This window comes from Salmo trutta, chromosome 16 (assembly GCF_901001165.1).
Source record: "Salmo trutta chromosome 16, fSalTru1.1, whole genome shotgun sequence".
In the NCBI taxonomy this organism is placed as follows: domain Eukaryota; kingdom Metazoa; phylum Chordata; class Actinopteri; order Salmoniformes; family Salmonidae; genus Salmo; species Salmo trutta.
This window is the reverse complement of record NC_042972.1, coordinates 50,424,639-50,441,453: the sequence shown is the minus strand read 5'-3', so window position 1 is coordinate 50,441,453 and position 16,815 is coordinate 50,424,639. Positions and strand designations below refer to the sequence as shown.

The 16,815-nt window shown below is 42.1% G+C and overlaps 1 protein-coding gene across 2 annotated transcripts in view; it reads left to right on the top strand.

The window, feature by feature from the left end:
• LOC115150971 (caM kinase-like vesicle-associated protein) overlaps positions 1 to 11,524 on the top strand; it is a 40,446-nt gene extending 28,922 nt beyond the window's left edge. For both annotated transcript variants that reach the window (XM_029694846.1, XM_029694845.1), the window contains exons 2-11: positions 1,866 to 2,001; positions 2,154 to 2,285; positions 7,739 to 7,813; positions 8,143 to 8,281; positions 8,524 to 8,644; positions 8,802 to 8,877; positions 8,993 to 9,129; positions 9,290 to 9,368; positions 9,455 to 9,542; positions 9,727 to 11,524. In XM_029694846.1, the coding sequence (XP_029550706.1) occupies positions 1,907 to 2,001; positions 2,154 to 2,285; positions 7,739 to 7,813; positions 8,143 to 8,281; positions 8,524 to 8,644; positions 8,802 to 8,877; positions 8,993 to 9,129; positions 9,290 to 9,368; positions 9,455 to 9,542; positions 9,727 to 10,080 (1,296 nt within the window). In that variant the 5' untranslated portion in view covers positions 1,866 to 1,906 and the 3' untranslated portion in view covers positions 10,081 to 11,524. The remainder of the gene's footprint in view (positions 1 to 1,865; positions 2,002 to 2,153; positions 2,286 to 7,738; positions 7,814 to 8,142; positions 8,282 to 8,523; positions 8,645 to 8,801; positions 8,878 to 8,992; positions 9,130 to 9,289; positions 9,369 to 9,454; positions 9,543 to 9,726) is intronic.
• The last annotated feature ends 5,291 nt before the right edge of the window (positions 11,525 to 16,815 follow it).

Genomic DNA, 16,815 nt, shown 5'->3' with positions numbered 1-16,815 from the left:
AGTGAAACCTCGCATTGATTTTCCACCAGAGATGAGGAATCCATTTTTCTTCTCATAATAGGGACATGATTGATGGCTCCACTGAGATGGCACCTCGGTCAAATTCACTCTCCTCCTCCTCCTCCCACTGTATTTCACTCTGCTTCCTCTGCTGCCAAATCAACAGGATTGTTCAGCAGCCAGAAACCCATCCAGAGAGGATCATATTCGTATTGCATGTATTCAGGGAACTGTATGCTTTGTTCAGGAAGAACAATAGCTACCGCTGCTCCTGGTGGTATTAATAGCCCCAAGGCTGAATACTGAGTATGTAATGCTGCTGTGGACCAGATTCATGGAAACCTATTCAGTTCTATAAAGTAACTTTGTAAATGGTGATTTCCCTTTGTTACTCAATCAAAGACAATCAATTCAGTTTGCTTCTGAGGATCACACTGGCTAATAAGTAAATTAGTTAGAAAAGAACAAAGAATGCTATCCTGAATTCATGAAAATATGAGCGATGTGCCGGAAATTAAATCTATGTTTCACACTGAAACATTTGGCAGCTTTTCTTTTATTACATGCACCCCCCCCCCCCCCCCCCTCCCCCCCCCGTCACCGGTCTTCGAGCCATCATTGATCCATTTTTCATTTTCCATTGGTTTTGTCTTGTCTTCCTACACACCTGGTTCCAATCCCATTAATTACATGTTGTGTATTTAACCCTCTGTTTCCCCTCATGTCCTTGTTGGAGATTGTTTGTGGTTATGTGTTTCGTGTATTTTGTATAGGTGTGCGACGGGTTAGTTTACCCATGTTTATTTTTATGTACGTTGGTTTCTTGGAGTTTGTTTTATATAAATTAAACTAATCCAGTTACACCAAGTTGGTTTCTCCTGCGCCTGACTTCCCTGCCACCTACACACACACGACAATAACATTCAGAGTACTCTCACAGAGATACAGAGAGCAGACAAAGGTTGCAGCCGCAATGCCAGTACGGGGCTGGCTGGCTCACTGTTGAGTAAAAAAAAATACGCCTTCCAGACTACTGGAGACTTAAGTCTTTGTACAGTAGAGTTATGTGATGGATGAATATGAATTAATCAGGTCATTTTCAAGGTCCCAGGGCATACAATGTTCTCTAAAGAGTTTAATCGAAGTCATTATCATGTTGAGTTCAAAGTGCATTATGAACTCAATGACCGGCATATTCGATAAACACATTTTGAAAATGATAAGTGCATGCTGGCTAATGTGTGCATTGATTGAAAGAATACATTTTTTGGTCTGCACCTTAGTTGTTAGCAATGACAGGCTACTTCTAGACTGGATACCTCTAACACAATGCCAGGCCTGGTCTTATGTAACCTCACTCAGATATAGTATAGTTACACTTATGTTCAGCAAAGTGGACTGCTACAGTAGGTAGATGAGGGATTTAATATCCAGCAGGAACCTATTACAATTGTGCCATTTAAAACTAACAGTGACACGCTTCCTTATGGGCCCTTCACAACAATGCAGAGAGGAAAATGTAGAAATAACAGAAAAATAATAACACAAGGAATAAATACACAATGAGTAACGATAACTTGGCTATATGCACAGGGTACCAGTACAGAGTCGATGTGCAGGGGTATGATGTAATTGAGGTAGATGTGTACCTACAGGTAGGGATAAAGTGACCAGGCAAAGGGATAGATAATAAACTTTAGCAGCAGCGTATGTCCTGGTGCTCTTATTCAGTTGTTTAGTAATGAGATGGAACTCGTACCTATGACCGCAGCACAACCACGCTAAAGAAGTTGTTTAACATGCCTTCTCATGTACAATTGCTTTAATGTGTATTGTAGCAACAATATGCTCTGTCTTGTTAACAGGTGGTGCTGGTGTGATTTCCCTGTGAAGGGCAGGAGCTGCCATGCCATTTGGCTGTTTGACACTCGGGGAGAATAAGGATTACAACAATCCCTCAGAGGTGACCGATAAATATGACCTTGGACAAATTGTCAAATCGTGAGTATTCCTTCACAATGTTTAAACGACCGTTACATTCTGTATTCTGGGACTGTGACTTAATAGGAACACATATACCTCTTCCTTTCAGTATAGATTTGGCCATTTTAAAATGTTTCTTTCGTTTGTTCTTGTGTGTGGTCCTGATTAAGGGAGGAGTTCTGTGAGATCTTCAGAGCGAAGGACAAGAACACACTCAAAATGTTCACCTGTAAAAAGTTTTTGAAAAAGGACGGGAGGAAAGTGAGGAAAGCTGCCAAGAATGAGATTCTAATCTTGAATATGTGAGTGAAATTCATTTTTGGCTTATTCATTAATGCAAAGATTTATCCGTGGCATCTGAAATGCCACAGGAAAGCACGAATCATTCTGTTACAATGATCTATAGTTTTACAATTCACATGTATGCAATTGAAATGGAGAAAAAAAACGCAGTAGAGATAGTTAACAGAAATAAGTTAATAATGGTTACTAATTACTAACGTTCTTGTTTCTATAACATCCCCATAATGTTTCCATAACATCACCATAACATTCCCGTAACACCAGTCCTGTTCAGCTTGAATTATCCATCTGCCTTTAACAAATAATTACAATGAAGCAATATCTCTTGAGCAGTCCAGTCTTGAATTTGAAGTAGGATCTGTAATGAAAGAGCCACAGACCCATCAGTATTTTAAAAACAAATATTAAAATGCAATTGAAACTATTGGGATTACATTAATTAAAACATGAATTAACTTAAAACTATGAATAAAATATGTCAATCAAGATTCCTTTACATACCTAATTAAATGTCTTATTAGCATGTCAGTGGAGTACTTTGGGGTGGCAGGTAGCCAAGTGGTTAGAGCGTTGGACTAGTTAACCGGAAGGTTGCAAGATCAAATCCCCAAGCTGACAAGGTAAAAATTGTTCTGCCCCTGAACAAGGCAGTTAACCCACTGTTCCTAGGACGTCATTGAAAATAAGAATTTATTCTTAATTGACTTGCCTAGTTAAATAAAGGTAAAAATAAACTTTGGTAGTGAGACCAATCTCTAGTTTGAATTCTTTAACTGGAGTTGGAAATGGTCTACTCTCCATACATAACAAAACATAATCATTAATCCACTCCTACAATATCACAAATTATGTCTGTTTTTAATGCCTATTTGTACATTTTTGTCTATGGGGAGAGTGGGCCAAGTTGAGCCATGTTTTACATTCAGCAGCCCTCTGTCAAGGGAAATATAGTATTCTTTCGAACAAAGATATCTACATACAGTATATTTCAGGGTGTTGTGTATCCCCCCAAAAATCAGAATTCATGTAAACATTGCAGTTTTGAAAACATAGCTTGTCCCAAAAAAGTGGTCTCTTGACACAATTTACCCCGGGTATGGATTAAGTTAACAGCCTTCAAATGTATGTACCGAATGAAATGTTACCACTACCTTTTTAAAACCATGTCTATCTTTATTTCCCAATAACAATTGCTTTTCTGTCTTTCAACCATTTTAAGCATCTTTTAACAGAGGCTTAACACCTAACACGTTGTACTTTTTTAAAACACTTTTGACATAGGCCACGCCCTGTTGTTACCTCATATCCCAGTGATAATGCCTTTCATTACGCCTAGGAAGAAAACACTTTAATATGCTCAACTTGCCTTTGGCTCAACTTACCCCAAGGCAAACATTTTGACTATACTGACCCACACAGCTACAATGATTCACTTTCATGCTAGGTTTAGAACCTCATATTGAAGCTCATAGAGACCACAACTGATGTTTAGAACAATCTTAAAACGATCTACTTTGGTTTAGATACTAGCGTCATGAAACTTATACCACAATAAATTAAAGGTCTTCACGGATCCACCTGTACCCGAATACCCGAGACCCAATCCGGGACCCGAGCAGGACCGGATCCAGAATTCTAAATAATGTCACGGGTCTGGGTCAGATCTGAAATAATTGTCACGGGTCTCAGGTATGTGTAATTTTAGCTGACTTGTCCGGAAGGACCTGTACATATCCAAACCCGAATGCTGCAGTAGAGAGAGAGAGAAATTGTATAATTTATTCTGCTGATCTTTTCACGAGAGTGGTACATGTAGCTTGTCGTTCTCCAATCATAAGTCATCAAAGTGTCATAGATCCTCCTTATGTGGCTAAATTTAGGAGATACATGACCAAAAGTATATTGACACCTGCTCGTTGAACGTCTCATTCCAAATCATGGGCATTAATATGGGGTTGTTCCCCCCTTTGCTGCTATAACAGCCTCCACTCTTCTGGGAAGGCTTTCCACTAGAGGTTGGAACGTGGCTGCAAGGACTTGCTTCCATTCAGCCACAAGAGCATTAGTGAGGTCGGGCACTGATGTTGGGTGATTAGGCCTGGCTCACAGTCAGCGTTCCAATTCATCCCAAAGGTGTTCGATGGAGTTGAGGACTGCGCTCTGTGCAGGCCAGTCAAGTTCTTCCACACTGATCTCGACAAACCATTTCTGTATGGACCTCGCTTTGTGCACGGGGGCATTGTCATGCTGAAACAGGAAAGGGCCTTCGCCAAACTGCTGCCACAAAGATGGAAGCACAGAATCGTCTAGAATGTCATTGTATGCTGCAGCGTTAAGATTTGCCTTCACAGGAACTAAGGGGGCTACCCTATAACCATAACCATAAAAAACAGCCCCTGACCATTATTCCTCCTCCACCAAACTTTACAGTTGGTACTATGCATTTGGGCAGGTAGCATTCTCCTGGCATCCGTCAAACCCAGATTCGTCCGTCGGACTGTCAGATGGTGAAGCGTGATTCATCACTCCAGAGAACGTGTTTCCACTGCTCCAAGTCAAATGGCAGATAGGTTTCCACCCCTCCAGCCGACGCTTGGCATTGCGGGTGGTGATCTTAGGCTTGTGTGCGGCTGGTCGACCATGTAAATCCATTTCATGAAGCTCCCGAAGAACGTTGTTTCCGGAGGCAGTTTGGAACTCGGTAATGAGTGTTGCAAATGAGGACAGACGATTTTTACGCACTACGCACTTCAGCACTCAGCGGTCCCGTTCTGTTATCTTTTGTGGCCTACCAATTCGTGGCTGAGCCCGTGGTTGCTCCTACAGGTTTTCACTTCACAATAACAACACTAACCATTGTCCGGGGCAGCTCTAGCAGTGCAGAAATTTGACGGACTGACTTGTTAGAAAGGTGGCATCCTATGACGGTGCGATGTTGAAAGTCACTGAGCTCTTCAGTAAGACCATTCTATTGCCAATGTTTGTCTATGGAAATTGCATGGCAGTGTGCTCGATTTTATACATCTGTCATTAACAGTGTGGTTGAAATAGCCAAATCCAGTCATTTAAAGGGGTGTCCACATACTTTTGTACATATAATGTATCTAATCAATGGAAGATGGAATTACAATTACGGAATTAAAAGTTAAAGGATAAGCTACAATGACCAAGAGCCAACAGGTATGCTGCTACTTAATATTCTGAATGGAGTTGTTATTTTAACTGTAGGAAGAGAAAGTGCAGCCTCAATTAGCCTAGCTTGCTAGCTAGCTTATCTACACTGAACAAAAATATAAATGAAACATGCAAAGTGTTGGTCCCATGGTTCATGAGCTGAAATAAAATATACCAGAAATGTTCCATTCGCACAAAAAAACGTATTTCTCTCAAATGTTATGCGCACATTTGTTTACTTCCCTGCTAGTGAGAATTTATCCTTTGCCAAGATAATCCATCCACCTGACAAGTGCGGCATGTCAAGAAGCTGATTAAACAAGATGATCATTACACAGGTGCACCTTGTGCTGGGGACAATAAAAGGCCACTCTAAAATGTGCAGTTTTGTCACACAACACAATGCCACAGATGTCTCAAGTTTTGTGGGAGCCTGCATTTGACATGCTGACTGCAGGAATGTCCACCAAAGATGTTGCCAGATAATTGAATGTTCCTCTCCCATAAGCCACCTCCAACGTTGTTTTAGAGAATTTGGCAGTACGTCCAACCAGCCTCATAACCGCAGACCACATGCAATCATGCAATCAGACAGCCCAAGACCTCCGCATCCGGCTTCTTCACCTGCGGCACCGTCTGAGACAAGGCATCCGGACAGCTGATGAAACTATGGGTTTGCACAACTGAGGAACTGTCTCCGGGAATCTCATCTGCATGCTCGTCGTCCTTACCAGGGCCTTCACCTGACTGTAGCTTGGCGTCGTAACCAACTTCAGTGGGAAAATTCTCACCTTCGACGGCCGTTGGCATGCTGGAGAAGGGTGCTCTTCACGGATGAATCCCGGTTTCAACTCTACTGGGCAGATGTGTGGGCGAGTGGTTTGCTGATTTTGAACAAAATGCTTAATAGTGGTGGTGGGGTTATGGTATGGGCAGGCATAAGCTACGGACAACGAACACAGTTGCATGTCATTGATGGCAATTTTAATACACAGATATACTGTGATGAGATCCTGAGGCCCATTGTCGGGCCATTCATCCGCTGCCATCACCTCATGTTTCAGCATGATAATGCACGGCCCCATGTCGCCAGGATCTGTACACAATTCCTGGAAGCTAAAAATGTCCCAGTTCTTCCATGGACGGCATACTCACCTGACATGTCACCCATTGAACATGTTTGGGATGCTCGGGATCGACTTGAACGACAGCGTGTTCCAGTTCCCACCAATATCCAGCAACCTCGCACAGCCATTGAAGAGGACTGGGACAACATTCCAGATGCATATCTGTATTCCCAATCATGTGAAATCCTTAGATTAGGGCCCAATGATTTTATTTTATTAGACTGATTTCTTTATATGAACTGTAACTGAGTAAAATCTTTGAAATTGTTGCATGTTGCGTTTATATTTTTGTTCAGAGTATCTTCTCGGGTTTGATGTAGTCAAAACTGGTACTACGTAATCATATTGGATGATAAATAACCTAACTATGGCAGGTATTATTCTACTAAAGCGTGAGTCGGCTTGGTTGGTTGCTGTCTCTCATCTCTCTCTCCCTCCTCCCTGCTCCCCATGTCACTCGCTCACAGTAACACTCCCCCATCCCCTCGTCTGCTAGAGCAGCAGCTCTCTCTCCCTCCTGTACCTCACGCTTTATCAGCTCCTGTTGATAAAGTAGCTTAAAAATGTGACTTTCCTGCTGCTTCCTTCACACGGACCAGGTCTATAGGGAACAGGTCTAATTGTCCTCAGGTCCGTTCGGAACAGGTCTCTATAATAAAAATATATTTTTATGCATATCGGGTCCGGGTGGGAAAGGTCAGGTCCATTTTGGAACGGGTCCAACTTCACAATAAAAGTATTTGTGCTTGTTGAAAATGTGTTTTTTGGACCTAACTTGCTTACCCCTTCTTCCATGTGCTTTCTTCCTTTGCAGACTCCATGAAATGATTACCTCTTTTTAAATATTTGGTCAAATTATACATTTTGTGTCTGGTTTCCTAGAAACAAGGGCGGCTCAACTTACCCCTTTGGCTCAATTTGCCCCACTCTCCCCTACTGATTTTATTTAGTGCATGAGTAGGCATTTCATAATTTGAATTTCACTTAAATTGGAAATGATCCAATTCTCTAATGGTTATTAAATCATTAAACCACTGATACAAATGATCAAATGTAATATCTTTTGATGATTGCTAGTTAATCTTATAATTGCTTGATATATAATATTGTCTGTCTTTCTCTGTTTCCTTCTGTGTCTCCCTTTTTAACAGGGTCAAACATCATAACATCCTCCAGCTGGTTGATGTCTTTGAAACTAGAAAGGAGTACTTCCTCTTCCTGGAGCTGTGAGTGATATTGGATATTATTGAATGACGTTGGTTATTTTTTTATTTTTTTGTACTCATTCCCTTGAGGTCATTGTGGTTCCCTCCCACTGTTACCACCATTTTAAGGAGTGTACAAAAGAGATAGCCTACATCCTGCAGACTTTTAAATGCATGCTTCCCTTTCTGAACCCCTGTGTGAAATGTCTATTTTCCATATTCTGCAGGAGAATCTCATTTTAGTCATCTCATCTGAGAGTTGATTTGACTTCTTGAGTGTTGCAAGAGACCTACAGAACATTTGAATGATACAGAGAAAACCACTGTCATATGTTGTACGTTCTCTGTAGAGCTACAGGCAGAGAGGTCTTTGACTGGATCTTAGACCAAGGCTACTACTCAGAGAAGGACACCAGCAACGTTGTCAGACAGGTGTTGGAAGCCGTGGCCTATTTGCACTCCCAGAGAATTGTCCACAGGAACCTCAAGGTATACTGCACACTCAGCACACTGCTCCCATCTGGTGTTGCATAGTGGCTATTACACCACAGGCCATTTACTTGGGTGCCAGCATAGAAATTAAGCTACTTTGCCCTCTGCCTGAAATAAATATATTGAATGGCACCCTGAATAATTCTTTAACCTGACAATTATGTATATTTTGTGAGGATTTCTACATAACAAAAATGAATTATGATGTATTCAAATGTACACTTTGTTTTGTCTCACAGCTGGAGAACTTGGTGTACTTCAACCGCCTGAAGCACTCCAAAATAGTGATCAGTGACTTCCACCTGGCCAAGCTGGAGAATGGACTCATCAAGGACCCCTGTGGAACCCCAGAGTACCTTGGTGAGGGGGTAGGGAGGAGGGCAGATCATAGACTTATGGGGGCAGATGGGTTTGGCATGAGTGTTTGGCCAACTTTAGAGCTGGAGACCATCTTGCTACCTCTGGGCATTCCATTTTTCTATTAATAAAATATTGGATGCTGTGTATCTTCCTGCAGCTCCTGAGGTGGTGGGACGTCAGAGGTACGGAAGGCCAGTGGATTGCTGGGCCATCGGGGTCATCATGTATATTCTGTGAGTGTTCTTTATCACTTAAGTTCACTAAAGTTTACAGTGTCTTGCCCATACAGTATTAATGTCATTGCCCATCTCAGGTGACTATCAACAGTCTTGTTTTCCCTTCCTCTAGCCTGTCAGGAAACCCCCCTTTCTACGATGAAACGGAAGATGAAGACTATGATAATCACGACAAAAACCTTTTCCGCAAGATTCTGTCGGGAGACTATGAGTTTGACTCACCGTACTGGGATGATATATCTGACTCAGGTATAAAGAGTCATGTAATCTCAAATCAAAATGCAGTACTATGTATCACATTTAGAAACCAGTAAACCAGATAGATGGAAAAAGTAAGGTTTTTAGGCGTGTCCACTTTATTCCACCAGAGAGCAGTGTACTGTATTGTTCTTGTCGATTTCTTTCACAGCGAAAAGCCTGGTGTCATGTCTGATGGAAGTGGAGCAGGATCAAAGACTGACTGCACAGGAGGCCATCAACCATGAATGGTATGGATCCAAGATTGAAATACATACCAATTTCTGTCTTCTCAAGTGTTTTGGTGGGTTTTCTGTTTACCTGTCCCTTGTTTCAGGATTTCTGGGAATGCAGCCTCCAACAAGAACATCAGGGATGGAGTGTGTGGGCAAATTGAAAAGAACTTTGCCAAAGCCAAGTGGAAGGTACTCTTCCTTTCTGTCAAACTAACTTAAAAAACAAATACAACCATTTCTGAACTGGGCTACACCGTAGTATGCAAAATGCATGAATGTTGTGCATATGAAGTTCTATTCATTCAGTGGACAGTTTGTTCAGTTAGATGATGGTGTTCTAAAAACATCCTTCTATGGTCTTGCTCTTTCACAGAAAGCTGTAAGGGTCACAACCCTGATGAAGAGGCTTCGAGCTCCAGAACAGAGTGACTCCGGTGCCTCCAGCCCAGTTCCAGGGGCCACCGCTGGACCTGTCACCCCTAGCAACACTCCAGTACCCCCAGCTGAGGGTTCTGAGGGCACCCCTGCCAGCACAGAGGCCTCACTCACCCTCCAGGTTCCCAATTCACAGAATGCACCCACCATCATCACTCCTGGTTCCCCCTCCCAGCTCCAGCCCAGCCCAGCTCCTGAGGAGCCAGAGGCTGAGCCCCTGGAACGGTGTAACGGGGACTCAGCAGCACCACTCCAAACACCCCCACAAACACAGGAGGATCAGAATGGCTAGACAAAGCAGGACCAGTGTCACCCCACCACACACACCCTGTAAATAAGGCGCTGGCATGATGATCCAGAATCTGCTTAACGTCCCGCCCCACTCACCCTCTTGCAGCATTAGTGCAGCAGCATCTCACACAGTCTGTTTAATCTTGAGCCTTTGCTCTGCACCCTGTGATTGGTTGAGTGATCTGTCTATCTTTTGCATTGTTTCCTCTTACTCTTTTCCCCTCTAGTTTTGTTGATACTCATCTTGAAAAAAAAGAGTGTGAGGAATACATACCTCTAACATTTGTTTTGAGCAGGTCTAGTAAATTTCTGTCTCACACTTTCTCTTCACTTAATTACTTTTTATTTGATAGAATTCTCAATTCTATAAATGTATCTGTTTGAATCTGAATTACACCTTTAGGGAAATTCTTAGACACCTACATGTTTGTAATGGCCAGCCTCTTTGGTTCCTTAAAGGTCAACTTAGAGAGCAATCTCAAAATCTGTTTTCTGCTATACCGTACCCAATGTTACTGAGAAATGGTCTAATAACTGCTTATATTCTCTCTGTATACTCCAGTTTTTTGGAAAGAAGAAGGAAACCTGGTGAGAAAATCTGTATGCTTGATTATTGATCCCAATAAAATAGTGTATAGGCCTTTATGAACATTTTGCGAATAGTAGCTCATGTTGTATGTAAGTTTAAGATAGTGTCAAGCCTGTTAAAGTGTGTGTTATTTATGTTTTAAGCATCTTTTAGCTGAGCTGAAGTGCTGCCAAAGTATTATGTACATCTATGAACTGAGCAATATTTGTATTGCTGTATAAAACTGTGACACTTTTCAGAATTTTATTTAATTGTGACTGATCAGTATGATTTATTTTTCATATGCCATGACCAGCCAATTCCATCTGATTGCATTTCAAATGACACATTCTTCATTGATTCAAAAATGTGTTCCTATGTAGGTATGGGACAGTATAAAATATTTGAAACAGATCATAACTTTTTCACATTATTGTTTTTTTCCATTTAATTTTGCCCATGAATACCTGTAAAACTGAAAAAATGTTTTCTTAATTCACTTTGTCTGATTCATATCATGGGAGCCACCACAAAACAAAGTGTAACAAATCAAAGCAATGATTTAATCAATCCTCACACATTTAAAAGTATTCTATATGGTTAATGTATGGTGAATTATTTAACAGTATGCTTTTATTATGCATTTATTTAGCTAATGTACTTTTTCTTGTATTTTGAGTCATGTCCCATTTGTAGTCTGTATTTCTTGACTGTAATCTAAAATAAAATCTATTGTGATTCACAAGTTATAATATATATTGTTGATGCACAATGTACTGTATAGGTGCTGCATCTGTGCTGAAAAGGTGAGTTGGAAGACAATGTGTAAGTTTATGGTCTAGTAGCTATCAAAGGGGAAATAAACGTATCATCCTAATTTCCAGAAAATACATTCTCTGTCATCACATCCTGCGTTAGGGGAGGCTGAAATTACACACACAAAAAACGCATTTTATTGTCTATGTAGCTACCGTAGCAAGAAAGCAAGTAATGTGATTATACTTGTGTTCCGATACTTATTTGTGCTGTTGGTTTGTGTTACTTATATTTATTTGTGGTGTTGGCTTGTGTTACTTGTGTATTATTAAAAGTTGCAGGTTGAGGTTTGTAACAAAAGGTGGCTCACACTGCTTTTCCAACTTGCACAGAGCTCGAGACCAACTGAGCATATGTCGCTCGATCACCACTACCAAACAAGTTTATTAAAAGTTCTAAAAAGTAGTTTATCTAGCGGAAAGTTTTTTGAGTAAAGTCGATTTAAGCCGTTTTCCAGCGCAGTATTTTTTTATGTGCATCAATTATACCATGTTAACCCATTACAGTCTATGCCCTGTCTAAGCCGGGGGGGGGTGGGTTCTATTAATAAGCTATATGGAATTGTTTTAAGAAGGTCATACCAAGGATTATTTTTTGCTATTTGATTTTGAATTTTAAGACCCCTTGAAGTATGAAAAAAATATATAAAACAATTATTTCATGAACATTTTTATTTGGCCTTGCTTCTATTATCCCATACAAATGCATTGAATAACAGATTCACTACATGGAACAGATAGCCCCCCCCCCCCCCCAAAAAAAAAGAAAGAAAAGGAAGTGTGTCCTATTTCTGAGAGATAAGAAAGGTGTATTTACTTCAATACATTTTTTCCACTGATACCTGGGGACCTTCAGAAGAGTCTTGTGAGGCCTGTGGCCCTCAAAACAACTGACAGAAATAATTCAGACCCCTTCATTTTTTCCACATTTGGGACTTCTTGGGTATGACGCTACAAGCTTGGCACACCTGTATTTGGGGAGTTTCTCCCATTCTTCTCTGTAGATCCACTCAAGCTCTGTCAGGTTGGATGGGGAGCGTCGCTACACAGCTATTTTCAGGTCTCTCCAGAGACATTCAATCGGGTTCAAGTCTGGGTCACTCAAAGATATTCAGAGACTTGTCCCAAAGCCACTACTGCGTTGTCTTGGCTGTGTGCTTAGGGTCGTTGTTCTGTTGGAAGGTGAACCTTTGCCCCAGTCTGAGGTCCTGAGTGCTCCGTTTATCTTTCCGTCGATCCTTGCTAGTCTCCCAGTCCCTGCCGCTGAAAAACATCCCCACAGCATGATGCTGCACCACCATGTTTCACCAAGGTTTCCTCCAGGAGTGATGTTTTTGGCATTCAGGCCAAAGAGTTCAATCTTGGTTTCATCAGACCAGAGAATCTTGGATTCTGGAGCTCTGTCAAAGTAACCATCATGTTCTTGGTCACCTCTCTGACCAAGGCCCTTCTCCACCGATTGCTCAGTTTGGCCGGGCGGCCAGCTCTAGGAAGAGTCTTGGTGGTTCCAAACTTCTCCCATTTAAAAATGGAGGCCACTGTGTTCTTGGGGACCTTCAATGCTGCAGACATGTTTTGGTACCCTTCCCCAGATCTGTGCCTATACACAATCCTGTCTCGGAGCTCTACGGACAATTTCTTCAACCTCATGGCTTGGTTTACATCCACTCTAGTAGGTTTTAACAGAGAGGAAGAAGCAAAGCGAGAGGCTCCACTCCTGTCAAAATCTGCCCACGCGAGAATATAGCAATAAACGGACCAAGTGGGGAGCTGTCGCTGTCTGTTCATACTTTAGTCACACTCGATATCTCAGACACACACCACTGGCCCGATTTTGACGAAACTTAGGTGAATGATGTGTCCCGTGTGGCTCAGTTGGTTGAGCATAGTGTTTGCAATGCCAGGGTTGTGGGTTCGATTCCCACGGGGGACCAGTACGGAAAAAAATGTATGAAATGTTTGAAATGTGTGCATTCACTAATGTAAGTCGCTCTGGATAAGAGCGTCTGCTAAATGACTAAAATGTAAATGTAATGTGTCTTGCCATAGAGATCTGGCATTTACAACATTACACTGATTGGCACAAGAGGTGCACTATAGTAATCAACTGAAATTCCGAACAAGCATATCTCCTGTCTTGTTTGAGCTAGTCATGATGTAAATGCATCTCCTCATTGTGCAACATGTTTCCCATAAATACTTATAAGCTTGTCGACATTACATTTTCTGCAAATTAGAGTTTTTGTATCCCACCAAATGTTGAACAAGCATATCTCCTGTCCCTTTTGAGCTACCGTTATGACATTTTGTACATACAGTACCAGACAAAAGTTACTCATTCAAGGGTTTCTCTTTATTTTTACTATCTTCTACATTGCAGAATAATACTGGAGACATCAAAACTGTGAAATAACACATATTGGATCATGTAGTAAGTGTTAAACAAATCAAAATATATTTTATGTTTGAGATTCTTCAAAGTAGCCACCCTTTGCCTTGATGACAGCTTTGCACACTCTTGGCATTCTCTCAACCAGCTTCATGAGGTAGTCACCTGAAATGCATTTCAATTAACAGGTGTGCCTTGTTAAAAGTTAATTTGTGGAATTTCTTTCTTTATGCGTTTGAGCCAATCAGCTGTGTTGTGACAAGGTAGCCCTATTTGGTAAAAAGACCAAGTCCATATTATGGCAAGAACAGCTCAAATAAGCAAAGAGAAATGACAGTCCATCATTACTTTAAGACATGAAGGTTAGTCAATCCGGAACATTTCAAGAACTTTGAAAGTTTCTTCAAGTGCAGCCTCAAAAACCATCAAGCTCTATAATGAAACTGGCTCTCATGAGGACCGCCACAGGAAAGGAAGACCCAGAGTTACCTCTGTTGCAGAGGATAAGTTAATTAGAGTTAACTGCCTCAGAATTGCAGCCCAAATAAATGTTTCACAGAGTTCAAGTAACAGACACGTCAACATCAACTGTTCAGAGGAGACTGGAAATTGCCCTCGCTGGAAGCCTGTGTTACAGAAATAAGGAAGTGGATGGCTGCAAACTTTCTACTTTTAAACTCGGACAAAACAGAGAAGCTTGTTCTATGTCCCAAGAAACAAAGAGATCTTCTGTTGAATCTGACAATTAATCTTGATGGTTGTACAGTCGTCTCAAATAAAACTGTGAAGGACCTCAGCGTTACTCTGGACCCTGATCTCTCTTTTGACGAACATATCAAGACTGTTTCAAGGACAGCTTTTTTCCATCTATGTAACATTGCAAAAATCAGACATTTTCTGTCCAAAATGAATGCAGAAAAATTAATCCATGCTTTTGTCACTTCTAGGTTAGACTACTGCAATGCTCTACTTTCCGGCTACCCGGATAAAGCACTAAATAAACTTCAGTTAGTGCTAAATACGGCTGCAAGAATCCTGACTAGAACCAAAAAATGTGATCATATTACTCCAGTGCTAGCCTTCCTACACTGGCTTCCTGTTAAGGCAAGGGCTGATTTCAAGGTTTTACTGCTAACCTACAAAGCATTACATGGGCTTGCTCCTACCTATCTTTCCGATTTGGTCCTGCCATACATACCTACACATACGCTATGGTCACAAGACGCAGGCCTCCTAATTGTCCCTAGAATTTCTAAGCAAACAGCTGGAGGCAGGGCTTTCTCCTATAGAGCTCCAATTTTATGGAATGGTCTGCCTACCCATGTGAGAGACGCAGACTCGGTCTCAACCTTTAAGTTTTTTTTGAAGACTCGTCTCTTCAGTAGGTCCTATGATTGAGTGTAGTCTGGCCCAGGAGTGTGAAGGTGAACGGAAAGGCACTGGAGCAACGAACCGCCCTTGCTGTCTCTGCCTAGCCGGTTCCCCTCTCTCCACTGGGAGTCTCTGCCTCTAACCCTATTACAGGGGCTGAGTCACTGGCTTACTGGTGCTCTTCCTTGCCGTCCCTAGGAGGGGTGCGTCACTTGAGTGTGTTGAGTCACTGACGTTGTCTTCCTGTCTGGGTTGGCGCGCCTCCATGGGTTGTGCCGTGGCGGAGATCTTTGTGGGCTATACTCGGCCTTGTCTCAGGATGGTAAGTTGGTGGTTGAAGATATCCCTCTAGTGGTGTGGGGGCTGTGCTTTGGCAAAGTGGGTGGGGTTATATCCTGCCTGTTTGGCCCTGTCCGGGGGTATCATCGGATGGGGCCACAGTGTCTCCTGACCCCTCCTGTCTCAGCCTCCAGTATTTATGCTGCAATAGTTTATGTGTCGGGAGGCTAGGGTCAGTCTGTTATATCTGGAGTATTTCTCCTGTCTTATCCGGTGTCCTGTGTGAATTTAAGTATGCTCTCTCTAATTCTCTCTTTCTTTCTTTCTTTCTTTCTTTCTCTCTCTCGGTGGACCTGAGCCCTAGGACCATGCCTCAGGACTACCTGGCATGATGACTCCTTGTTGTCCCCAGTCCACCTGGCCGTGCTGCTGCTCCAGTTTCAACTGTTCTGCCTGTGGCTATGGAACCCTGACCTGTTCACTATGATTACGATTATTTGACCATGCTGGTCATTTATGAACATTTGAACATCTTGGCCATGTTCTGTTATAATCTTCACCCGGCACAGCCAGAAGAGGATTAGCCACCCCTCATAGCCTGGTTCCTCTCTAGGTTTCTTCCTAGGTTTTGGCCTTTCGAGGGGGTTTTTCCTAGCCACCGTGCTTCTACACCTGCATTGCTTGCTGTTTGGGGTTTTAGGCTGGGTTTCTGTACAGCACTTTGATATATCAGCTGATGTAAGAAGGGCTATATAAATACATTTGATTTGATTTGACTGTGTGAATCAGGCCTTCATGGTCGAATTGCTGCAAAGAAACCACTACTAAAGGACACCAATAATAAGAAGAGACTTGCTTGGGCCAAAAAACATGAGCAATGGACATTAGACCGGTGGAAATCTGTCCTTTGGTCTGATGAGACCAAATTTGAGATTTTTGGTTCCAACCGCCGTGTCTTTGTGAGATAAAGAGTAGGTAAACAGATGATCTCCGCATGTGTGGTTCCCACCATGAAGCATGGAGGAAGATGTGTTATGGTGTGGGGGTGCTTTGCTGGTGACACAGTCTGTGGTTTGTTTAGAATTCAAGGCACACTTTACCAGCATGTCTTCCACAGCATTCTGCAGCAATATGCCATCCCATCTGACTTGTGCTTAGTGGGACTATCCTTTGTTTTTCAAACAGGATAATGACCCGACACACCTCCAGGCTGTGTAAGGGCTATTTGACCAAGAAGGAGAATGATGGAGTGCTGCATCAGATGACCTGGCCTCCACAATCACCCGACCTCAACCCAATTGAGATGGTTTGGGA